This window comes from Sapajus apella, unplaced genomic scaffold (genome assembly GCF_009761245.1).
Source record: "Sapajus apella isolate SASKATOON/1434 unplaced genomic scaffold, GSC_monkey_1.0 scaffold11, whole genome shotgun sequence".
NCBI classification, from domain to species: Eukaryota; Metazoa; Chordata; class Mammalia; order Primates; family Cebidae; genus Sapajus; species Sapajus apella.
Genome location: NW_022436951.1, coordinates 1,134,100 through 1,161,855, shown reverse-complemented (window position 1 = coordinate 1,161,855; position 27,756 = coordinate 1,134,100). Strand labels below are relative to the sequence as shown.

At 35.7% G+C, this 27,756-nt stretch overlaps 1 protein-coding gene across 3 annotated transcripts in view; it reads right to left on the bottom strand.

Annotated features, from left to right (window-relative positions):
• OXCT1 (3-oxoacid CoA-transferase 1) overlaps positions 1-27,756 on the bottom strand; it is a 139,755-nt gene that overhangs the window by 32,070 nt on the left and 79,929 nt on the right. For all 3 annotated transcript variants that reach the window (XM_032278854.1, XM_032278857.1, XM_032278858.1), the window contains 2 exons: positions 25,294-25,366; positions 24,626-24,701 (listed from right to left, as the gene is read on the bottom strand). In XM_032278854.1, the coding sequence (XP_032134745.1) occupies positions 24,626-24,701; positions 25,294-25,366 (149 nt within the window). The remainder of the gene's footprint in view (positions 1-24,625; positions 24,702-25,293; positions 25,367-27,756) is intronic.

Below are 27,756 nucleotides of genomic sequence, written 5' to 3'. Positions count from 1 at the left end.
AGTTACAATTGGTCACATGGAATAAGTTCTGAACAATGGAAAGTGAAAATGATGTATACTACTTCCAGGGCTGGACTATAAAACCTTGCAAGAACAATCTTCCACATTCTTCTACTTTCTGTAAACTGCAAGTTGAAAATGGTGGAGCCATAAGATGGAAGGAATCTCAATCTCTGAATCACCGCACAGAGGAGAGCTGCCTGCCAATTAGGGATACTCATTTGGTTCTGTGTGAATGAGAAATAAAAACTTCTATTATATTAATACGTGCCTCAGCTCAGTATCATCCAAACTAAATTAAGTATCTTTATAAGGCAAATCTCACAAGCTGCAAATTTCCCAGCTCAGTTAATGGCCAATCATCCAACTCAAGATTCAATTCAGAAACCTTCTTGTCTCTTGCCTCTCCCTCATAAACCACATCTAATCAGTCACTCAACTACTAAGAATTCCACTTCTCCTAACATTCCTTGATCTTGACTTTTTCTCATCCTAGCTAAGATCCCCACGATTTCTCCTTGAAGAGTTATAGTAGTCTCCCTACTGGTCGACCTGTGTCCAGCTTTATTTCTCTGTCCAAATTGGACCCACAAAAACCATCTCTCTAAAATGACCATCTGATTATGTTGTTCCTCTGCATAAAATCTTTCAGTGCTTCAGCATAAAGTCCGAGCACCCCGGCCTGGCATTCAAGGCCTGATAACCTGGCCCCTCCCCTCTTCATTTCCTCACACCCAAGTTGCCATTTCCACGCCAGGAAGAGTGAGTTGCCTGTACATAGCATATGGCTCCCACATGCCTTGAGGTTTCTCCTTCATACTATCAAGTGAGCTCCAGCATATTCTTTGTGTATCAAATCATGATGACTTCTCTCAAGAAGTGTTCACAGACCTCTGTCCCACCCTATCCACATGATTATGATTACTTTAGGAACCTCTCACAGCATCTTTGCATATTCCCATTTTAGAACTTACCACATTATCTGCTTTAAGAAAGAGGCTGATGTTGTACTGGCAGGTAGTGGCAAGGCCATACAGGTAGTTATGATCTCTTCCTTTTGAAAAATACCATCTCCCTTCTCTCTAACCACCCTTCCTCCCAAATTTAGCAATTAAAAACACAATAGGGAGCCTCCAAGACCCCATGCAGCTATGACTACCAGTGCTCTGATTGATCACATCTGTTCTGATTAATCAGTGCCTATGCCCCTGTCTCAATTGAAAAACAATCACCAATAACAGATTTAAGATATAATCTTGCTCATTATTATTACTATGTATTATTATTTTTGAAATGGAGTCTTGCTCTGTTTTCCAGTCTGGAGTACAGTGGTGCGATCTCAGCCCACTGCAACTTCCACCTCCTGGGTTCAAGCAATTCTCTTGCCTCAGCCTCCTGAGTAGCTGGGATTACAGGCAGGTTCCTACCACGCTCCGCTAATTTTTTTTTTATTTTTAGTAGAGATGGGGTTTCACCACGTTGGCCAGGCTGGTCTCGAACTCCTGACCTCAGGTGGCTGGCTTGCTTTGGCCTCCCCAAGTGCTGGGATTATGGGCGTGAACCACCACGCCCAGCCCTTCCTCACTATTTATTAGACTATAAGCTCTTTGCCTTCCCTGTTAATCTTCAACCCAGTGCAGTTACTGATATGAAATAGATTGTTTTCAGTATATATTTAAGTAAACTTAATTCCATCTTAAAGTAAAAGTTTGTTTCTAAAAAATACATAATCAAAAGCATATTAAGGTGTACTGATGATACTAAACAAAGCTGGGGACACTATCTGCAAAGAAAAGGATAGCAAGAAGAAAAAAAAAGAGTTGACTAAAATAAAATGTAAAATTAAAACTTCACTTCAGAAAGTTGCAAAGCTGTAGAGAAGAGAATATGGTGTCCTTCAAAATTGATCCTACTAAGGACATTTTTTGTATCTTCTTCAGTGCTGAATGTTAAACAAACATTATTTAATAAATATCTGAAGTACACTGAATTTGTTTTCTCAGGAGGGGAGAAAAATCATCTGTAAGATACCCAAGGAAAAGTCCTAAGAAACTGGATGATATCTCAACTATTAGTCATTAATTAAGCATGTACTTAATACCTATTAGGTGTTCTGTGCTATTTGCTGAGCATAAGCAAAACTTCTGCTTTTGAATAGCTCATAGTTCTTGAATGCCTTCTCAATGTTTCTGAGGCCAAATGAAATTAAAAAATGCAAATTCTAAAATCCTAAAGCTACCACTTCTGTTTTCTTTCAAACATTCACAAAGGGTAAAGTCCATTTTTTCCCTTGGAATAGCAAAAGAATTAATTCCATTATAATAAATACAACTAACAGAACCAATGATGTGTATCAATTCAAAAATACTTTATGATAATTGTATACATTAGATTTGATGAATGTGCTATTTTCTGATTCCAGGGAAAATATTTGAAAATAAAAATTTACTTTACAGAAACTATCTATACTAGTTTATAGCAGAAACTGTACCAAAACCACATCAAGTTTCTCTAAAACATCGTCTATTGCAAATGAACCTCAACAAACAAAAATGATACTGGTGTAAGTGAAATTCATTTTATCACCATGGTAAGAATCTTTATTACTCTATCATAAGACAGTCCAGACCAACCACTTTATGCAGGTTAGAAAATGTCACAAATGTAACAGGTATGATTCTTAAAGAAATCAATTAACTTCAAATAAGAAAAATGAGTACTGTTTCTAGCTACTAATTACACCAATTTCTCTCATTTTGTAAAGTGTAAATACCATTCAAGAGGGTCTCTATAGTTCACTTATGAGACCTCATTGCTCCAAGAAAAAAGTTCCAATGTATATAAAATTGTCATTAATTATACAAAGGTCATTAACTATGCCTCTGTAGGGAAATTAATAAATATTTATTAAGTGAACAGTTAGAACTATGAAACCAATGTATTTTCTCTTCTTAAGGTACAATCAATGTGTAGCTAAGTTTTTTTGTTGTTGTTGTTGTTATAAATAAAGCACTTTGGATTGGTTAAATTCTTTATATAAGGTCAAATACACTAGCAGTCTGATCTATCTGCTAGATTTTGAAAATAGACAGCAAGAGAAAAACATACTCCTAGCTCTGTTCTGAAGCTGTGGTTGCAGTTTTCAAAGAGTCTATTTATAATACTTCAGAGATGAAAACAAACATCGGACAATCTGGCTAAGAGAGTTCACATTGTTTTATCAAGCCTTTTAGAAAAAGCATCAATGGAAAGAGCTTGAGCAAGTGTTTCAGAATAAATAAAAAGGTATTTGTTTTCATTTAAAACAAGTATAACACTCTATTTAACTGAGTTTATTAAATACAGCTAAGCACTGGAGCTTCTGGGCCTGTATACTACCTAGAAACAGAATAAGTTATATACTTAAAAATCCAAGGATAAGTTATTTTCTTCCTTCCATTGAATCACTGAGAGAAATGCATTAGAATCATATGAAATTGCCCACATAGGAACATGTATGACCTACAAATACAGGAATTTCATAGGGTTGATTCAACCTATGTTCTAATGGTGAGGTTAAAAAGATCCCAATTACTATCACATAACTTTTTTAAGGTTTATAATATTTTAGGAGGTCCCCAATAGTCACTACAAAATTGGAATCTAAAATACAAATGGAAAAACATCACTTAAGTGTCTGCATATACTAAAATATATTAATCTCCTCAACAACTCATTCACATGGAATATGAAATTATTACTATTTCTTTTGCCAACAGGAAATAGTTGTTCTCAGAAAGTTTATTTACTGATTCCTCAGTGAGGGTGTGGGTTGGATGGGGAGAAGTGGTAAGGAGTGAGAACTAGAACCATGGGCAGAGCACACTTGTTCCATCACCTCCTCCCACTGTCTGCAAAGCTCTAAGAGCACAATTAGACATATTGTAATTACACTGCCATCATTGACAGCTGAATGAGTTTTTTTTTAAACAGACAGTGACTGCAAGAACATTAATAAATGAAAATCATTACCAGTGTTTTTCCCACAATAGAAAGGATCAGAAAATAACACAAAAGATCATTTTAAAGATTAAAAAAAAAAAAAAAAGCAGTTAAGAGCAATTGCAAAAGAGCATGCTATGTATACTAAATGTACGTGCCCAAGTATTACAGGGTTGGGTGGAAGAATATAAAAGCATTTTGATTCTACATTAAATTAATAACTAGTTTATCTCAAGATGTCCTCTGAATTCAGCTGATGACCTCGTTTAATGACTACTTAAGTACCTACTGGGAATTAATAGCTCTGACATTCACGGCAAATTGATAACTCTGCTGTTGGAGTCTTAATTTGTTCCTCCTGTGCAAGTCTTACTCTGTGAAACAGGGACCCGGTGCTTCTCATATGTGGAGGCAGGCCTAAACTCTGGTTTGCTTAGAAAGCACACCCTACTCTCAGGACTAGGAGAGCCATGGGCCTCCTAGGTAACATTATTTCACACAGACTTGGGGTATGGAATGCATCTCAGGTTTGGGCCCCAAGAGGGAAAATCACATCCTCTTTGAGAGAATGACCCATCTCTGGGAGCAACAGAGAATGCTGAAGAGCAATGTCACTCTGGGAGGGTCCTATCATCACAGGGAGCAAAAACACAATTTCTCCTTTCAACACCAAAACCAGTTAAAAGAATGACTTTGGGAAGACTTGTCACAAAGTTAATTTTTTGAAAGATATAACAGGAAATTCAGGGAGCATTAATTTCTACCTTATTTTTTCAAGTCAACACTACTGAGCAATCTCTTAGATGGGGTGAGGGGGGTAGTGAAGCGCCTTTAGAGAAAAGTAATAGTAAAATGAAAGCTTTGGTGAAGAACTTGGTGATGCAGAAATCAAACTACTGAGAACAGCTAGGCGTGGTGGCTCCAGCCTGTAATCCCAGCACTTTGGGAGGCCAAGGCAGGCAGATCACTTGAGCCCAGGAGTTCAAGACCAGCCTGGGTAACATGGTAAAATCTGCCTCTACAGAAACTTTTTTTTTAAAAAATTAGCTGGATGTAGTTGCATGCACCTGTAGTCTGAGCTACTTGGGAGGCTGAAGTGGGAGGATCACCTAGCTCAGGAGGTCAAGGCTACAGTGAGCCTTGATTGCACCAACCAACACACTCCAGCCTGGGGTACAGAGTGAGACCCTATCTCCCCTGCCGCCACCCCCAAGACAAAATGAAAAATAGGATAGAATGGAAAATTGTTTTCAAAGTGAAATAGAAAGATCAGAAGAGGTAAAAACATATATAGGAATATACAAGCTTTAACTTATTTCTTCATAGGCCAATGTTTCAACTCCCTGAATTTCATAGGAGACCTTTTAAATTTCTGATCTTGATGGTTCCAATAACTTTAACCATTCATAATACCAGATATGAATGTTAAATGTGTGGAAAAAATAGTATTTAAAAATCCATGTGTGTAAAATCCCTGGATACTTCTATTTCATTTTATATGGACCTAAGTTGAGGTACATGTTAAATCTAGTACAATCTCAGATGAGAAGCAGGAGCTACAGTGAGAAGACTTTATTCCTTTTACAACACTAATACATGGCTGTATGGCAGATATGACCTCTTTCATATTCGCCTGGAACTCAAGTGTGACAAATACTTGATGGTAAGGTGTAATTGCTAAAATAGCATTATTTTAATCCAAAGGAGACCATTTTCTAGGTCTAGTATTTGAAAGAAAACACATTCTGCTCATACCACCTTGCGACCATTATTCAGTAAGGAGGTACTTTTTTCCTCTATCCTTAGGAAAATGGTCTAAAATGGAAAGTTGTTTATTTTTATTATTTAAAACTGTATGAGTGTGGTTTAATACATATGCATATAACACAGCTCTCTCCATTGAGAAGGCCTAGAAGCTATAATAGCCCAGTAGCAACAAGCACACCTAGCACCAGATCTTGGTTTCTATGTATCATTTCTCTGATAAGAATGGCTTTTGAAGAAATAGTTGATTCTAGGAGCACAAGAAATATAAGATGAGCCTCTTGTAGTAGCAGAAAGTAAGAAAGTGCTCAATGAAAAACAAAAAGAATGGAAAGACACCAAAGGGGTATAGCAGTAAACCTGAAAGAGCTCCCAATGGCTATAGCTGGAACAATGTGAGCATAAAAATAAACATGGTATTGTATTGCAACCAAAATATAAAACACACTTAAGAACATAAGAGAAGAGACAAATCTTTTCTCCAGAAGAATTGCAAAAGATATTAATGCCTCTTCAACTGTTTATACTCAACACTTCTGACATCAAATATGTGGGGTGTTTCCTTACACTACGCAATTCTGTAACTTTTCAGATATTAGCTGAGTGCCTAACAATTCAACTCACTTCTGACCATAACTACCTGGAGTTAGCATAGACACCACAGGTTAAGGGTTCAGTCTTATAAGACTGCTCTCCATTTCAGACCCTAATAGTAAGTCCAGGCAGCCAGTACTTCTGATCAACCAGCTATAAAGTCAAGAGATTTCTACAACCCCCTCTCAGTAACAGCTCACAGGATTCAGCAATGCATTTTACTTGCTATTATTGGTTTATTATGAAGGATACCACTACGGAATGGTCCAACGGAAGAGATATATAGGGCAAGGTTTGGGGGCAGGAGCGTAGAGCTTCTGTGTTCTATGCAGGTATGACATTCTCCCAGAACTCTGATGTGTTCGGCAACCCAGTAGCACTTAGAACCCTGTTGTTTAGGCATATTTATGGATGTTTCATTACAAAGGCATAATTAAGTCATTGGCCATTGGTGACTGGACTCAATCTCCAGACCCTCTCTCCTTCCTAGACACTGTGTGAGGGGCTGAACTTTCCAACCCTCTAATCATATCTTGATCTGTCTGGCAAACAGCTCCATACTGAAGCTATTTAAGGGCCCACTGAGAATCACATTAGTATAAATTCAGATATGGCTGAAAGGGGCTTATTATGAACAATAAAAATGCTCTTATCGCCCTTTCACTCAGGAAATTCCAAGCATTGTAGAAGCTCAGTGTCAGGAACTGGGGTGGAGTGGGGGGGACAAAGGTAAAATATATTTCTTATCACAGTTTCCCTCCAAGAGGTAGAGCTTAATCTCCCTCCAGACCCTTGAGGGTGGGCTAAAAGTACTAAATTGCTTCCACAGAGAACAAAGTAGAGAGGAAAAAAATAGTAATTTTACATAGTGAACAAACCTGGTTAGTACTACCTTCACCAAGTGATAAAAATTATCATCACCAGGGATGCAACGTGGATATACAATAACCACTGTTATAAGAAGGGCACTCTACTTCTATGATACGCTTTCTAAAAACATCAGACAAATCCAGATTGGGGGATGTTCTGCAAGACATCCAGTTAATACTTCAAGACTGACAAAATTATGAAAAACAAAGAAAGAGTCAGAAATTGGCACAGATCAGAGAAGGTTAGGGAGCTATGACAACTAAATTCAATGCAGTACCCTGAACTGGATGCTGAAACAGAAAATGGGCCTGTACAGAAAAACAGATGAAATCCAAACAGAGTCTGGGGTTAGGAATAATGTGCCAATGTGTCTTTGTTTTGACAAATATTTCATGTTGTAAGATTGTAACAATGGGGGAAACTGGGTGAGGGGCATATGGAAACTCTGTATTATCTCTGCAGCTTTTCTATGAATCTAGAATAATTTTAATTTTTACAACAAAAACTTTATTTAAAAAGTCAGTATGCAGCCTGTTCCTGTGGGTTTTGTTTGTTTTGTTTTTCATCAAAATGAAAACAGAATGGTTCTCAGGTTTCCCTTGATAAGGAGCTCTCCTAGTAAATCTTTAAGCTTGTTGCTAAAAAGCGTTGCAAAATCTGACTCAGAAAACAAGTAAATTTGAGAGAGTCAAATAAATTTGTGCTTTGTTTTCAACAATGAGTTACTTTCTTATAGTAACTGAACTTTATTTCTTTGCGGAATCCAACATTTACCACCACAGGGTATGCTAGCATAACAAAGTCATAAGTTAGTTTCTGAATAAATAAAATAAATCTAAGAACTGCATGTGTGAGATTTTTGTTTTTATTTCCAATGAAAAAGCTTTACTATCCAATTCATTATGTTGATAAACCTATCTTGATGCTAGACAACTTAGATTTCTGATAGAGTTTTGGAAAAAAAAAGCATACACAGCCATTAGGACTTTTTAAAACAATATTCTTTGGTCATATTATTAAAGTTTGAGAAAATTAGAAATACAGACTGGACGTTTGTTCTATGACAAACGATGTACCATTTCTATATTTTAACATTCTTATTTTTCTTGTTATGGTTTCCTTTGTTCATATTGAACATCTTTTAATAAACTCAATTATATAAAGATAGTCCTCATCCCCTAAAAAGTATTTGCATAATGTATAACAGGCTCTCCTTTACAAAAAAGAAAAATATTGTACAATGAAGAAAAGCTAAACATATCACCTGAAGTTACAGGTCAGAAAAAAATCTGGATGAAGTCTCTTTCCCAGCTTCCAGAAAGAGGTAATCAAATCTCCATAAAAGATGCTTCTTATTTTAAAATGTACATTATGTTGAACTTATTGCACTATTTTTCTTTCTTATTGTTCCTAATCTGTTGCATGGTGCTAATTAATTTCACTAAGAAGCAGACAGCAAGCTTAGAGATGTCCTATGTACAATTTCTAAAAATACGGTCAGATCCTTTAGGACTAAAGTTGCAAAGCTTTCAAATGTGCTTATAAATAAACGATTCATCTTTCGTCAACCTGAAAGCCATGGTTTATAAAAATTAAGTTTCCTTGAAACTACATTATTACAAGCAGAAGTTACATTCAGGATGCAATTATATTAGCAGATAGTTTCTAAGTGTTAGAGTAATAAGTTTGTTTTCATAAAGTTATGGCAGTAAAAAAATAAGAAAAAATTTGCCTTTTAAGACAGCCATTTCCATAATATTTATGGATTAATTTTTGAGGGTCTGGTTATTTAGATCTGTTCTAGGCTATAATTATAACACAGAAATATGCCAGACAGATAGTGAATGGCTAAAACATGTACTTGAGTCAAAGCTTATGAGGAGTCTTTGTCAGGCCTTCATGCAGAATATATTTACTCTCCTTATGCACAAATGTAAAAAGATTGATTATCTAATTTTCTATTCAGAACTATATTTTGAAATTGGTACTTGCATAGCTAAATTTGGATAATCTGAAAAAATTCATAGATGGAATATCTTATTCTCTAATAATTCTCTATAAATGAAGTATTAGGACAAATACTCCAATGATATACTTGAGTTATCAAATGGTAATATGGATAGTGTTGAATTTATTGGAAACAAAGTTAAAAACTCTGCCTTTTACTTAAAATAATTCCACTACATTGGCTAAGAGGGGAGAGAGAAAGGTAAATGTAAAATACTGATGATTTTGCCTGGTATTCAGTTTAGACAGAAGAGGTCTTGAGACAGAGAGGATAAAATGGGAGATGGAAAACTCATGTTCACTTAGTCCCAATCCAATATTGTTTTCATAACGTGATGGAAAACTCATGTTCACTCAGTCCCAATCCCATATTGTTTTCATAACGTGAATTTATCAAGATAACTCTAGGGTTTAAAGATGTATGTCACATATCATATGACCCCCAAACAAAAGAAAACTGCTATATCTGGACGTTAACAATAACCGTAATCATCTGTTCCAGTGCTGACACCTATCCCAGCTGCTAGGATGATCGAGTGCTGCAAGTTCTTCAACAGTGGCCCACCACATGCATCAGACCAGTAAGGAATGCACACAAGCCAGAAGTGGTCAATGTATCATTTCACAGTACTAAAAGCACTTAAGGTTCTCTTCTTATTCTGAGTATAATTTTAGTTGTATTCCTCAAGCTTTGACATAAGGCTCTTATTTTTATTAGTTTCTACATAATTTATAATTTCTTTTTTGAACCAATGCCCTTTGGGAGAAGAACATATGATAGCTTTTATGTGTTTTGCAACTTTTAACATGGAAGTAAAATATACTCAGAAGCAAAATTGGAATGCAATTTTCATCATAGGATTGACTTTCAGAAGCAAATCCTCACTAAAATAACTGTCCACATTTCAAAGCCTTTATATTACCATAGGCTAAATTATTAAATGTAGATTATTTCTAGGTCTCATACTTGTTAGAAGCTTGAACCAGGTAGAAAAATGCTGAAGTTTTACCATCTCTCAAATATCGATTTTTTTCTAAGTATTCAAAATTCCCCATTACATTGCAGCATCTTTAGAAATGTGTAGATCCACAGCTTAGAGGTTAAATTTTAAGCCTTGGGTTCTGTTAGGGATTTACTGAATTCAAGAACTTAATTTCAGAGATCAGATCTGCACTTCATAAATTAGACTTGCCACATGTGGCTATATGAATCTGAATTAAACAAAATTACAAAATGAGTCTGTCAGTTATACTAGCTACATTTGAAGTACTCAAAAGCCACATGTGGCTAATGGCTCCATTGTACAAGCACATATAAAATGTCTCCATCATCATGGAGGGTTTTCTGGATGTGCTGTATTAGACCAACAGAGAGAAAGTAATCTGTACAAAGTCACAATTTGTTAGTAACAAAGCTAAAATTAGAATTCAAGTCTTTAAAATTCTATGCTTACTTGCTTTCTACTAACCACATTGTCTGAACCAACACACAAAGAAAGTAAAAGATCTGAATACAATAACTAACAAGCTCAATCTTATATAAAATTATCTTATTTTCATGTAAAGGTTAGGAAAAAAACAAATTATCTGGCCACCAAGAAAACCCAATAAATTCCAAAAGGCAATGTAAAGAATAACTCCTCGAAACCTTTGAAATTCAAAGAAAAAACATTTATAATAAATGATTGGGCCAAAAAAGAAATAAAAACTGAAATTACAAGCTACCTAGAAATTAATGAAAATAAGAACTTTGTCAAAGATTAAAATTGTATTTGGAATTATTAAATACAATTAAAATTGTATTTGGAATTAAATACAATTAAAATTGTATTTGGAATTAAATACAATTAAAATTGTATTTGGAATTAAATACAATTAAAATTGTATTTGGAAAAACACAGAGCCTTAAATGCTTTTATAATAAGGACTGCAGATAAACATTTGAATTTATAAATCTAGAACCTGTACAACATTAAAAAGTGAGTAGACGTAAAGAAAATTAGCAAGGCTAAACATTTACAGCATTGGGATAAAGAGTAGATATAATAACAATCTGAGGGAATTAAAGGTATGAAAGAATATGACATGTTTTGGGTTGAATGAATTTGAAAATCCAAGTGAAATAGATGTGTTTTGGAAAATGGAAATTAATAAAATTGCCAAAAGAAGTCAGAAAATTTGAGACCAAAAGGCATAAGAATATCTTACAAATTGTTAAAAATTGACTATTTGTATTAAAAGACCAATTGATTCAACATCAATTTAAATAATGACATTGATAAATTAAGGACGAAGAACTGTGATTAAACAGATGGAAACACACTGACTAAATTCAACTGTCATTCAGTTTAAAAACTGTAAACAAAAGGACCAAAGGCAAACTTTTAGAACAGTATAAAGGACATTTATTAGAAGCACAACATAATATTAAGTAAAAGCTCTAAATGAATTCATCGAAATCAAGGTCCTCAATCACTACTACTTACATTGTTTTAATGATTAAGTTAAAAATATTTTCAGATAAGAGAGCTTTATAGAGTATCTAAGAATATTTTTAAAATTATTATAGCTAATAAGAAAATTTAGTAAAATGAATAGATATAAGAAATAAATAGAAACCAGCAGTTTTCCTTTGTATTAGCAACAGCCATTTGGAAACTGAAATTGACTATTCAGCTCAAAATATTGACAAGAACTATAAAATAATGTAACAAATGTAACGAAGGTAAAATGAGACCTGGATAGTAAAATATACCATGTTCCTGGACAAGATGACTTAACTAATGCAAACTCATTTAGTTCTTCCCAAACCAACATATTTCATGTGTAGTGTACTGCAGTGACCTTTTAGCATTGTCTCCCACAGCTTATTAACTTCATCATAGATATTAAAATATTCTCTGTACAGGAAAGGACTGTATTGGGTTTGCTCACTGATCTACCCTTTATCGTTAATACAACACCTAATGCAAAAAGAAAAACAATGTTAACAAATTTTGTTGAATAAAACTATGCCATGGATCACATTTTACAAATAAAGAGCTCAGGTCTGGAAAGGTAAAGTGACTGCAGAGACACAACTGCTGCTTTTTTTTTTCCTTCAACTTTAAGTACCGGGGTACATGTGCAGGATGTACAGGTTTCTTACACAGGTAAATGTGTGCCATGTTGTTCTGCTGCACAGATCATCCCGTCACCTAGGTATTTAGCCCAGAGTCTATTAGCTATTCTTCCTGATGCTCTCACTCTCCCCATACCCCAACAGGTCCTCAGTATGTGTTGTTTCCTGATGTGTCCATGTGTTCTCATTGTTCAGCTCCTACTTACAAGTAAGAACATACAGTATTTGGTTTCTTGTTCCCACATTAGTTTGCTGAGGATAATGGCTTCCAACTCAAACCAGGTCCCTGCAAAGAACATGATCTTGTTTCTTTTTATGGCTGCATAGTATTGCATGGTGTATATGTAACACATTTTCTTTATCCAGTCTATCATTGGTGGGTCTTTAGGTTGATTCCATGTCTTAGCTATTGTGAACAGTGCAGCAAAGAACATAACAAACACATGTTACTTTATTACAGAATTATTTATATTCATGGGTATATACCCAGTAATAGGATTGCTTGGTCCAGTGGTACTTCTGCCTCTAGGTCTTTGAGGAATTGCTGCACTGTATTCCACGATGGCTGAACTAATTTACACTCCCATCAACAGTGCAAAAGTGTTCCTTTTTCTCTGCAACCTTGCCAGCATCTGTTGTTTTTCAGCTGTTTAGTTACAGTCATTCTGAGTGGCATGAGATGATATCTCATTAGGGTTTAGATTTGCATTTGCATTTCTCTAATGATCAGTGATGTTGAGCTTTTTTTTTTTTTTTTTTTAATGGGGTCTCACTCTGTCGCCCAGGCTGGAGTGTAGTGGTTCAACCTCAGCTAACTGTAACCTTCACCTCCCCGGTTCAAGCAATTCTCCTGCTTTAGCCTCTCAAGCAGCTGGGATTACAGGCACGTGCCACCATGACTTGCTAATTTTTGAATTTTTGTAAAGATGGGGCTTCATCGTGTTGGCCAGGCTGGTCTCCAACTCCTGACCTGAAATAATCCGCCTGCCTCAGCCTCCCAAATTGCTGGGATTACAGGTGTGAGCCACTGTGCCTGGAGCTTTTTTTCATGTTTGTTGGCCACATTTATGTCTTCTTTTGAGAAGTGTCTGTTCATGCCCTTTGCCCACTTTTTAATGGGGTTGTTTTTTCTTGTAAATAAAAATAAAGTTCCTCACAGACTCTGGATATTAGTCATTTGTCAGATGGATAGATTGCAAATATTTTCTCCCATTCTGTAGGTTCACTCTGATGACAGTTTCTTTTGGACACAGCTGCTTCTAAAAGTTAACTCCCTTGGCCTGAACTTAAATAGTTAACTCCCTTGGCCTGAGTCTCTTCATCTATAATAACAGGAATATTTATATTTAACTCAGTGTTCTGTGAGGATAAAATGGCAATAAATATTCAGAAAAATATTTGAAAAAAAATTACAGAAGGTTCTTTGTATTGGAATGTTGTTTTTCAAAGGCAAACTTTCCCCTGTGTGGAAAGAGCATCCCTATGAAACTGTAGACAGAAGAGATAGGTTCTAATATTGGCTTAGCTATTAACTAGAGTTTTGCAGCCTGAGCTGAGTCACTTCATTTCTCTGGATTCAGGTTTTCCACTAATAACATTAGGGTGCTGTACAGCTGAATGATATTAAAGAATTATATCCTTAATTCCTTATTGTTAGATGGGATAACAGAATTGCAGTTTATGAAAAGAATCATTATATAATGAAATTTGAAAATAATCTTTCAGATAATGTTGAAATGTTTATGGATGGAATATGTGCAGCACTTGCTTCAAAATAATCTGAGGAGAAGGGAAATTAAGTACAGATGAAACAAGACTGACCATAAGTGGATAACTGTCTAAGCTGGATGTATGCATTTACTTTCTATTTTTATAGAGAGTATATTTAAACATTTTCTCAAAAGTGTTGATCAAGATGATCTCTAAACCAAAAGAAGAGAGAAGTAAAGAATTCACCAACCAGGAGTACAAAATTCATTTAATAAAATTTAGTCTTCAGGATTTATTAGCCTTTAGCTACAGGGTCACTAGCAGTTGTCATTAGCCCTTTGGTTTCATTCCCTGCTAAGTCATATCAGCAACACTATGATTTATCATATTACTAATAATGGGTTTCTAGGAGGCCTCATCTATCATTTTTAATGTTTCTTCTCCTCCTTTTAAGTGAGCTGTTTAATGAGAAGAGGCTGCTGTAGTCATACAAATGCATCATTAGACAAAAGGATATTTATAGCAAATATCAAACTCATTGTTCATGAGAGAGACAGAGATCGACTGATTCAAAGATGACCAAATCCCACTCTATGCAAAGAAGTCTGCCTTTCAACGCCAAAGTAGATGGAGAATATTTTATCAAATTCTTACAAGAGTGTGTGGTAGGCAGTGAAGCAGCATAGTTTGGATATCTAGCTCACTTTTCTTTTAGTCTCTATGTTGAACATATCCAAGTTCTAGTGAAGAGTCAAAGTCTTAAGTAGCTGTTCAAAATATATCATACAAAACACAGCAAGAGGAGAAATATTTCCTTTTCTCCAGATAAAAGTCTCAGATAGCAATCAAAAGGCAAAATCTCTGTAAGACTGTTGAAGATGGAGAATGTCTTTCACATTCCCATGTCCCTTTGCTTCTGTAAAAGTTAACATGTGTGAGGGCCTAGGCTGGGTGGGATGGCTTGCTAATGAATTTGCTTTGGTTCCTTTCTGATCTTAATCTTTTTAAAATTTCTCTTCAGTATTCCTCTCTTTGCAATGATTCTCGTATTTCCACAGTTGTGCTTCAATGTTTCCTGTTCAAGAAATATTGCAAGCCAATTTTACAAATGTTCTTTGTAGAGGGCCTGAAATTTTCCAAAAAATTATTTGATTCATAGAGTACAAAAAACAAAAGGGTAAATAAAATGGATAAAGTACCTCATATATGGCATTTAGGTTAACTATAAGTGACTGGGCAGTGGAGACTTTAGAATTTGGGTGAGAGCTTAAAGGAAACAGGATGCAAAAGAACCAACATGCAAATAGTCCACCTAGTGCCTTTCAAAAATCCCACCATAAATAAGAGTCATATATACCCAGCATATATCCTTGAAACTGCAACAGACTTCACCTGACAATCATTTCTGCATAAGGCTTACAGAATGCTAGACAGATTTTTATGTATTTTGCAGTTTGTTCTGCTTCCATTCTGAAAGGCAGTTAAATATCCCCAAAAGTACCTGTGGCAGAATGTGAAGCACATAAGAGCAAAGAAGACTGTGATTCCACTTCTCTTTTCATCACTTGCCACAGATGTGAACTTAAATAGTTAACTCCCTTGGCCTGAGTCTCTTCATTTATAATAACAGGAATATTTATATTTAACTCAGTGTTCGGTGAGGATAAAATGGCAATAAATATTCAGAACCTGGCCAGTGGCATGTGCTTAATAATGTTAGTTCCCTCCTTGCAAAAACAGATTTAGAATTTAGCTGTGGCTTCTAAACCTTAATCATAGCTTTTAATCATTGACAGGATCTCTCAAGTAAGAGAAATTTTCCTCATAAAATGAATATATCAAATATGTCAGTCTCTAAATATACCTTTAGTCTGAAAAATATCGGGTGTAAATAAGGAAACTAAACATTAGCTTTCAACATGTTTTCCAGACAGTCATAGATAAAAGTATTTTTGGATAATCAAATATAGCACCCAAGAAAAGTATAATAAATAACTTATGTTTCTAATAACATCCCAAATTCATGAATCACTAATAAAAAGTTAGCTTTCTAAAAAAATGCATGCCCATTTGTTAAATCACTGTATGAGAGGAAATAATATTTTGCTCTTAGAAATTCTGAAGGCATGGAATGCATTTTTAGTCAGCAGAGGAAGTAAAGGTCCAATCCAATGGGTCAGTATTTTTATTCCCAGGTAGGGCAAACAGGGTTTGTCTGGGTTCTTCCACAGTTCTCTGTGGAAAGTGGAAAACAGAACAGGCTGAGGGGAACTACCTAGAGGTATTGGAACCATAGATGGAAAACACCCTTATATGCATTAAGGCTTAACTGAATATGAGCTTATATGGGCAAATATGTTGAAAAATTATCAAATAGTTTTTTCCTCATTTTTAAAGATTACTTAAAAAGAGAGTTGGCTATTTAGAGCAGAAATAATAGTAAAGTAGTATAAGTTTTATATCACATGCAGAATTAAATATGATAAATAGAGAGGATTAATGGCAACAAGAAAAAGGTAGGCTGATGAGCAAAAGTGGTGGTAACCAGATGTTAGATGAGATCTTACTGTCTCACTTTTGGCTGATAGAAGAGGTGGGGGATACCAGCGTGTAGTGTAGAAGCTCAGAAGTAGAAGTGACAAAGGAAATAGTCAAAAGCACATTCCAAGGCTCTTGGGACCCTCTGCAGGACCAAGAAATACAGTATGGGAATAGCACAGAGTTTCACATGAAGGATTTATTTAATGAAAGGTGTCCTACCCACCCCCACATTTCTCAGCAACCAAGGAAATCGTAATGGTATGTCTGCCCATCACTCCATTGACAACCCAGGGCCTGAAAGACAGTCCCTGCAGATAGGGAGTGCTGCCTGACTCCTACCTGAGAAAGCTAAAGGGGCTGTTTGGGGGAAGTAACTACACTATCACTGGAGGCAGTATGAGAAATGTGAGTGCTTCCCAGATGGGGACCATGTGAGAGAGAACCAGCCTAAACAGGTTTTAATGCTTTGTCAACAGGACAGCCCAGGACGAAGGACTCTACCTGTAAGAGTCTATGTGTTAAGTGGGCCACTGGAAAGTCAGAAGCTGCTGGGGAAGCATCCAGCCATCACCCATAGGAGCAGCTGCTGCAGGAGGAACCAAGAAGGGGGGCTCTAAAGACAACCGCTCACCCGACTCCCCACATAGAGAGAGGGAGGAATCAGCTTTAAATAGTTTTATAGACCAGAGATCATGGAGCCATTAAACAGTATTACCAGTCCCTAGATATGTAAATTCTTTCCTGCCCTATCTCCTTGCCTTCCCTTTCTCTTGAATTTTGATCCTAGTGGGTGCCAAACAGTGAGCTGGAAGAGAAGGAAGGTAGAGAAAAAGCAAAAGAATATCATATAACCTTCAAATGCAGGCAGACCATAACCAGGAGATCAAAAATGAGGAGACGCATTGCTTTTGAATGATTATTAAAGCATTGTTCACTGTTTTTGAATGGACCCTCTAATTTCTGAATGAAGACCGAGTTTATGAATTAAAGTGACCTAAGAGCAGTTTATTTTCTGAGAGTTAGCTGAAATGTCATGCAGCCTGAGGATTCATTAAGGGCAGAGGAAAAGCTTCCCTAACAGAATAAGGTCAAAGAGTACGAAAGGAGATATAAAAGAGCTGTGTTTTAATTTTATCCCATATTTAGAGCTTGTTCAAAATATTGTAAACAGAAGAAACGCATGCACACTCACACACATGCTTGTTATGGTGGATCTCCTAAGATACATTCACTGACATAGAATAGTCAACATCAATGTTGTTTTTTAAAATAACAAAAGATAGCAGCACTGGAATTTGATAATTGCTAGAAGCCAAAAGGAAGGTCTCCAAAACAAGAGTGAAAAGGATTAAGTGCCCTCCAGAAGAGTAAGGCATGGCTGCCCCTTAGTCCCAGAGAGCAGCTTTTTAAAGAAATGCCAAATAACAGAAGAAAATAATACGACTTTTAAAAAGCTGATACCAATGTTGGTAATAGAGTAGAAACAGTTTGAGAGTAAATTGGGATAATTTTTCTGGCCAGTAACTCAGTGATATATATCAAAATCCCTACAATACTGACAAAGCTATTATACTTCTATGGATTTGTACTAAGAAAACCATCAGTAGATACACAATGACATAAATTCAAAAATGTTATCAGTGATATTAAACATTTAAAAAAATCAAACTAACATGAAAAAGTAGCTTTCAGACATTAGACCACACAGAGTACAGGACTATGATTTCTGAAAGAAAGGAAGGCAACGAGATAGACCTACAATTTCCCCCAGCTTACTGCCAGGACAGAATTTGCAGGCTGCAGTATAGGAAGTGGAACCCAGCAGTCTTGTTGGCTTCAGAGAGGCTGAGGCAAATACAATTTAAGTTAAGATCTGAAAATACCAGAAAGAAAGTCACTATACAAAGAGAGAAAACTCAGATTTGCGGAGGAGGAACATCTCAAGTCTTTAGCAGAGTACTGATGTGCACATATATGAGAAAAAATTAGTCAAAGCCTGAAAAAGAACCACTAAGCAAGCATTAGGTAAAAAATTACCTAGAACCAACACAGGTCTAGGAACAATTCACAATCCCACCAAACAGTGAGAAACGATTTCATAATACATGGAGCATCAGGTAGAGTCCTCCGAAGAAAACTGCCTCAGTAGTGGACTAAATTAGACTGCAACTAAAGGCTACTCTCAACTAATCTTAACACAGCTTAAAAGCAAATATTGAAAAAGGTCAACCTGAGAGACATCCATATGCCATATACTACAGGAAACATCAAAGGATGTCCTTCAAGCAGAAGGAAAACAACATCAAATGGCAATCTAGATCTGTGCACAGAAAAAGTGCAACAAACAGAAAATACGTTGGAAAAGGATGAAAGAGATTTTTTTTTTCTCATTTTTAAAGATTACTTAAAAAGATAGTTGACTGTTTAGAGCAAAAATAATAGCAAAGTATTATAAGGTTTATATTACACACAGGTTTAAATATCATTAAAAATAACACACACAATAAGGGCAGAAAATAGAAGTTTACTATTGTATAATTCTTACATTATACATAAAGTGATATATAACTTGAAGTAGATTGTGATAAAATACATATATGGGAGACTCTAGAGAAACCACTAAAAAGTAATCCAACAGTGAAGATAAAATACTCAAAAAATACTTAACTGATCTAAAAAAAATCAAAGGGCAAAAAGAGCAGATGAGGTAAACAGAAAAAAAAAATTCTGATAGATTTAAATCCAACCATATTGGTGATTACATTAAATGTAAATGGTCTAAACCTCCAATTAAGAGTTAGAGATCATAAGATGATACTGTGATAATGATCTAACTACATGATTATAAAAACCTACTTAAAAATAAAGGTTTTCACAGGTTACAGGCAGAAGAATAGAGAAAGATACTATGAAGAGTGACTATATCAGTATCAGAGAGTAGACTTCAATATAAGGAATACTATTTAAAAGACAAAACGACAGAGAGATCAATTCATTAGGAGAATGTAAGCTTAAATGTGTATGAATGCAAGTAGTAACAGCTCTAAGATAAAGCAAAAAAGTGATATAACTCAAAGAAAAAAAACACATCCACAATTATAGCTGAAGAGCTCAAGACTACTCTCTCAGTAACTGATAAGACACAGAACACTCGAACAACACTAACTGCCTATTTGACCCAGATGACACTTATAGAACAATCTACCCAACAAGAGCAGAATATATATTCAAGTGCAAATGAAACAGTCACTAAAATTAGACTATATTCTGGGCCATAAACAAGTCTCAAATTTAAAAGTACTGACACTATAAAGAGTATGCTCTCTGACCTCAAAAGAAATAAACTGAAAAACTTTTTAAAGTTATGTGGAAAATCACCAAATATTTGGAAACTGATACACTTCTAAATAAACAATGGGTCACGGAAAAAAATAACAAGGAAGGTCAGAAAGTATTTTGAAGAGACTGAAACAACATAAAAATTTGTAGATGTCACTAATACAGTGATTAGAGAGAAATGTACAGCATTACTTGCTTCTATTAGAGAAAAAAGGTTTCGAATCAATGAGCTAAGGCAGGAGTTGGCAAATTTTTTCTGTAAAGGGCCAAATGGTAAATATTTTAGGCTTTGCAAGCCACACAGCTTCTATTCTAACTACTTAACTCTACTGTGGCAGTAGAAAAGCAGCCATAAAAAATATATATATGAGTGGATATGGCTACGCTCCAAGAGAAATTTACAAAAATAGGCAGAAGCCAGACTTGGTACATGGACCACAGTTTGCTGACCTCTGTTAGAATGTCAGCTCCATAAATGCAGAGAATTTTGTCTGTTTTGTTAACTGTTGCATTCCCAAAAACATTGACCTTTATATTTAACACTGCCTGGCTCTTAATCTTTGCCAAATCAATACTTGTTGAATGAATGAGCTAATTTAATCCCCAGAACAAGCATGCATTAAAAGTTATCATTTTACCAATGAATATACTAAAACAGTGATACACTAAATGATCAATAAGAACCAGTATTTAAGCTAAAGTCTGTCTAATTCCAAAGTTTTATGAGATTTCTACTATATTATACTAATAAGAGAAAGGCATTACTAATTGTAAAAGTTTCACACCATCTCATATATATTTTCCACCTGTTTTTCTTTTCCTGTGCCTCAGGACCAAATAAACAATACACTAATGTTAAAACAATATCTAGAGATTTATGCTTATTTCTTCATCTATGTCATGATATATTTAAATATCTATATTTTGGATTTAATGTTTGGATTACAATTGATACAACTAAACTAATGGATTGAAACTTGGACACAAATCCCCTTGTAGTTTTATAACCAGGAATACTAGAGACTTAACTGATTTAAAACAGGCAGCATATCCAGAGAACCCAACCAATTTTATGTGCTCAGACATGGAGCACACATGAGTATGACATTAATTAGTATTTATTCTTTTCAAATGCACAAAGAGGTGAAAAATGTGAGGGAGAAAAGGAAAAACAAAAGACACCAGAAGTGTCTTGCTTGCCATAAGAATGCTTCATTCAATCCTTTCCACACAGAGGAGGGCTCTTGGCTCTCGTGCCACTCACGTACTGCAGCCCTGTCCAGTGGGCTGCTATTTTGTGCTTTCAATAACCAGCTCTCATAGCTGACCGTACACATCTGCTTCCCTTCATAAGTCAATAATCAATGCCAGCTGTTCTCCAAAAATAGGCATTAGGAAGGCACTAGAGCAGCTCTGAATATAGATTCAGCAGACTGCACATCTTTCCATCATTTATTAGCTTGCCTGTGGTTTTACCATCATCACAATCAGCAGGGAGCTTGAAGGAGCCAAATCCTGTTTTGTCAAGTTTTCTCTCTTTGGATGCTCAGGGTAGAATTGTTAAAAAACTGTGCATGTGAGACCAACACTGCATACTAAGAAGCTATTAAAGGGTAAGACAAATAGCATCCACATCGTTTGCTTGCCCTGAAGGCTTAATGTTTATTGTAATCTGATGCTGTAATGATTGATTATGATGTCATGATGCTGAGAATTCATGGCTTATACAGCCATTGAAAGATTATTAAACTCAGGAAAAAGATAAAATAAATGAAAAATGATATAATAAAACTGAACTTTGCAGCTTCTTGACTGCCAGATCTTGCAATAAAAATATATTTAAATTATATAAGTCAACAAACCTTTGGAACAAATAAAAATAGCTTGCTTACTGAAATTACGTAAGGAAGGTAAGCTATATCTTTATCCATAACCAATAACAGAAAAAAATGTATCCTAAAAAGGGCTTAATTTTTGGTGCTTGAATAAGGACTTAGGATAAGCAGGTTATACTGGCTCCTGCAAGATCATCTTGCTTATACTGGTATATTTTAAGGTAAATATTCTCTCTTTAATTTTAAGTAATAGAGCATTACTTAATAGCAGCCACTATTTAGAGACTGCTGTCAGTGTTCATTTTTCATTTTCTTCTCACTTAATCCTAGCAAAAACATGTGCTCCAGATCACATAATTTTAAAAGGTAGAGCTGAAATTCAAACCAAACTAAACCTTATGGTCTTGATTCTGAAGCTTCCCTGAGTCTCAATAATGAAAATATATACAAAGAAGTCAGGAAATGATTATCAGTTATGAAAGCAACAAAAGAAATGCTAATCAGAAGTAACACTACCAACTTCCACTATCAAAACAGTGGAACCAAACCCAAGAACACTTTTTATGCTTAATTTTTCTCAACTAGATTTCCATGATGTTGCTACAGAACTCCAGAGCTGTTTACCATACGAAGTCCATTCCTTTGGGAACTCATAGGCTCCAAGTTATATTGAGAAAAGTATAAAGTAATAAACATTTGTATTTTAGCCATTCACAGGAATCTTAACAGGATATGTAAAAATATAATACACGTTGGAAAAACTTTCCTACAAATAACTATATAATGTACATTGTCACTATGAGAGTTTCCAGCCTTTCTATATGATAAATCATAATCTAAACAAATCTTACAGTGATATAAAGATGTGCATGTTCCCCAAAGGGAAGAAGAAATTTAACACATTTCTGCTCCATACCCAGGACCACTGTGCAAACTGATTTCAAAAATCATTAGTCCAGAGAAACAGATATATTTAAAACCCTATTGCTTTTTTTCATAGGACCCAATGCTGTTCTCTTCTTTGCCAGGTATCCACAACTTCTTATAAAAATAATAACCAATTTACCAGGTGCTATGTATCAAGCTCTGTGCTATGTACTTTGCATGCATTATCATGTGTAGTCCTTCATATAGTCCTACAAATAGGTACTATTATATGATTCCCATTTTACAGATGAGGAAAAACAGGAAATCAGCTCAAGTTACACTGCCAGCAAGTGTCAGAAATAAGACTTTAACCCAGGACTATCTCACTACAGGGCCTTGCTCTTGCCCACTAAGCTAAGAGAACCAAATGAGACCCATAAAATTATCTGGTCTCAAACCCTCACTTTATGGATGAGGGCATTTTAACCCAAAGAGCATAAGTGAAATGTCCAAGGTCACACCTCAATTACTGGTAGAGTCAGTGCTAAAACCCAGGGCTTGCTTTCCTATACTCACTCTACTACCCTATATGGCCCTTTCCTAAAACTTGAAAACAGAAATACATTCCAATTTCCTGCACAAGTACCTCCATATACTTTCAATCTGACTTACTATATGATGCTCAGGAGACCCTCCCTGATGTTTTTTTTTTGAAGTAACTAAAAACTGTGGACCCTTAAATTATGGCTGATTCAGAAAGATCAATATTTTTACAACTAAACTGAAAACATAATCCACAATTTGCTAAGAGTTCTTACCATAATGGCTCAATGATGTTTTTCTCTTACATTTTAAAATGGGCTGAGTTGTAATCAATCTTTAATATGCTGGTTCTCAAACCTGGTCACATATTAGAACCACTGAGTTGCTTTGAATGACCCAGTGTCCAGGCTACATCCCTGACTAATTGAATTACAGACTATCTGGGCTGGAACCCAGGCATCGAAATTTTTTTAAACTCTGAGGAGATTCCAATATGCCACCAAGTTTGGAAACTAGGGTTTGAATAATTATTAAAACTTAAAATAACATTTCAGGTGGCATTAGATCAAATGAGCTAGACTAACATGATCTCTAATATTATTATCAACTACATTAATCCACCTTCTTCAAAAAATTATTAAAAAGCAAATTCAAGAAAACTGTTGTATCATAGAACACCAGCCTCAGTTATTTGACAAGATTCTTCTTAGCTGGTTCTATAGAGAAACACATGAAAATCCTTAAATACACACACAAAGAGCAACTGGGCTACCAGCCAAAATGAGCTCATAATCATAAACATAATCATTGTTGTTTCCATGCAACATAATTGGGAAGCAACAACCTGGTCTATAATGAACTACACTCATGAATTAAGTCAGTGATAACAGTCCTCTTTTCAAAGCTAATTCTAGGAGGTTTCTTCCTTGATTTAGGTCATTATCAAATGACAACTGTGCATTTCACGACGATGTTAAATTCTCACAGGTTTTGCATTCCATAGTAGAGGACAATGATTATTCATGGGGTCCCATGACCAATTAAGATTATTTCAATCACTGATTAATAGAACTAACAACATTAACAAACTTGTTAATTGTTCTTTCTAGTTTAAAACTTTGGTTATGGTAAACATTTGTATTTCTTACTTTCCGTGTATAATTAGCACTTTTTCTGTTTTTTAAGTCTCCTCCAACTTGGTTTCTTCTAAGGAAGATGTTTTGGCTCTGACCTTGACTACTTTTAGTCCCAACTACATGGTAAACTGGCAAAGCTGAATACATCTCAGTGCCTGCTTAATTAAAATTTGATTCTAATAAGAAATATACATTAAAATATTTCATTTTTAAAAGACTTGTGATCTCATGGCCCTTTGATAAGATTTTTGCCTTAGTATTTAAAAAATAATTATTCTGATCCAAGCATAATTCAGAATAAAAAAATGTCTACTTACAGGTATCATCCAGTTGGCTAGGTCACCATATTTGGAAACCTGCATGGCTCCTAGCATTGTCAGATCGACATGGCCCCTGAGAAAGAAAGAGGAAGAATAAAGCAAACCTAACAAGCTTTTGTCCCCTTTGCTTGAACTTGCCAGCAATTAGAATAACTTCATAACACCAAAATATATTTGCTTCCCCCACCATACAACTGATTTCCAAATAGATCAGATCCAAGCTGATACAGAGAAATAATCATTAAGAATTTTTTAAAGTTATAGTATACACTGTCTCAATAACAAATTATGATCAGGTGTACACAGGGAGATTGTTTCCTTCAGTGAGGTAGAATGTGACTATTTGAAGACAAACACTAGCTAGAACATGAACACAGTTTGAAGAAAATGTTAGAATCCTCAGAACGAACCTTAGAAATGTTTATTTCAGTCTGGTTGGTATAAAGACATAGATTCCATTTTGGGGGTTCTTTTCCTAATGGTGGGCTGGATATTCAATGCTTAACATTTGATGTGAATAACTTCACATCTTGCAGCCGAACAAACTCCTGATAGCTTTCTGGCTGGGAAATGTGGCTGTGTTTCAGAGCCTTGCTAACATACTCAGAGGATGATTCAGCTCATTCCACACTGTGTGAAACATGAGGGGCTCTGTTATTACGTACCCTCTAATCATTGCAAATGATTCATCGCTGGAGAAAAAAGAGGCTCCTGGAAGAATGGTAACTGTTTCCTTGCCTAAACACACACAAAACACACACAAAAAAGAAAAGGCTATTAGATTTTTTCTAAGAGTATCATGGTGAACAGATGTCCATATCTTCTCCATTTCCAAAAGAACTTAAGCTCCCTTTGCTAAAACACAGTGACATAGCAGGTGCAGGGAACAAAGTAGGAACCTTCTGTGGAGGGGAGTATTTTGTCATTGACATTGCTCTTGCCTTTGCATGATGATAAAAAAAAGCAGACCAACTTTTAGTTTTCTTATTGTTTGGAAATTCTCTACAGCAGCAGTCCCCTTTTTGGCACCTCAGACCGGTTTTGTGGAAGACAATTTTTCCATGAACTGGGGGAGGGTGGTGGTTTCAGAATGAAACTGTTGTTCCACATCAGGTCACCAGGCATTAGATTACAATAAGGAACAGGCAGCATTAGATTCTCATAGGAGCCCAACTGAACCCAATGTAAAGTGTGCATGTGAGGGATCTAGGTTGCCTGTTCCTTATTGTAATCTAATGCCTGGTGACCTGATCTAATGCTGCCCCTGATCTGAGAGGAGGCGGAGCTCAGGTGGTAATGCTTCTTCGCTGGCTCACCTCCTGCTGTGCATCCTGGTTCTTAACAGGCCATGAACCCGTACTGGTCCATGGTCTAGGGGTTGGGAACCTCTGTTTTACAGGAAATGCACCCCTCTATTTTCTATACCTCTCCAGTCTCTCACCATCCCCATTCCCTTCGCAATCCTCTGCTAAATACCACTTAGGAATGAGGAGGAAGGGAGGTCTGGGATAACACCTGTCAGAATCCAATGCTACTGTAAGTCACTGGGACAGAGAGATGGTGGAATCAATAGGAATGTAAGAAGGAATGCAATTTTGAAGGGAATGACACAGAAATTTCATTTAATCAACAAATAACTTTCAGTTACAAGAAGAATAAGTTCTGAGGATCTAACGTACAACATGGTAACTATAGTTAATATTATATTGTATAATTGAAATTTGCTAGAAAAGTAGATCTAAGAATTCTCACTACCAAAAAGGGTAACTATGTGAGGTGATGGATGTGATAATTAACGATTGTGGTAATCATTTCATGGTGTATATGTATATCAAATCATCACGTTTTACATCTTAAATCTAAACAATTTGTATTGGTCACGTATATCTCAGTGAAGCTGGGGAGAAATAAAAATAAAATTAGAAAACAAATACAGAAAAAAAGGACCCACCTAATTCCTTAATATCATTTGGCCTGAACTCTAGAATTTTCATCTCTCTCCCTTTTTCTTTCTTCTTCTGACTCATCTGTATTTTCTTGTCCAATATGCTTCTACTAAAACCATAGGATTTTCAAAAAATCAGGGAATAACATGGTAATACTGGCTAATGTATTTAATGTTAACTTTCAAGAGGTCACCTTGGAAGGACATCTCCCAAGACTTACATCTCTTAGTAAAATTCAGAGCTGGAAAGGATTTTCAAGGTCATCTACTCCCCATAGAACTAATAAAATCACCTGATTCATATCTAAGCTGTTCTCATCTTGTGATCTATTTCCTGTATATTCAGGAGTATCAGGGGGCTGGGAACAGCTTCTGGTCTCAACCAGGAAGGTGCTCACATACCACTTTGCCAAAGATAAGTCACCTGTCTGAGAATACCCCATGCATGGCCCAAGTATACTGGGTCAGACAAAAAGAAAAAAAAGAAAAACTGTTAATACAAGATTGGAACAGGGAATAGCTCCCAGAAACAAAAGAACCACAAGCAGTCTGAATATTCCTAGCTGTACAACACAGTTATATCCTCAGATTCTCAAGTCTTTCTCGAAAGCAAACTTTTCCATCAATATCCCCCTCCATTCAAACTTGAGTATGGAGAAAGAGTAAGTTTATTTATAACTATATAAGTAAATATATATATATTTATATCAAAACAAAATATTATCTCTCAAGGGAGTTTGATTCTAAATGATGGAAACATTTTTGTATCTTTTAAAGTTCCATAAAACTGAAAAGTTTTGGAAATTACTTCCTGATATGGTCAGCAGGGGCTTTTAAACAGCATGTAATACTTAGTGGATTAAATTAGATAATGCCTACAAAGTCCTTACTCTAACATGCCTGGCACAGAGAAAGGGCTTTATAAATGTCAGCTTTTATTATTCCTATTTTTTTATTATTCCTATTATTCCTCTCTCCAAAGCTACTTATAAAAGAGACAATGTCATTGCCCTCTAGGGATAAATGCCTCAGGACCTGGCAATTGGCTTATATCGTGGGGTTATACGGCCACCCTGTGTGAACTCTAGGTTTTAAGACAGGCATAACACAACTAAACTTTATTCTAGACACAATGTCTATGACCTGCAAATTCAGATCCTCATCAATCCTGTAAGGTGGAAAG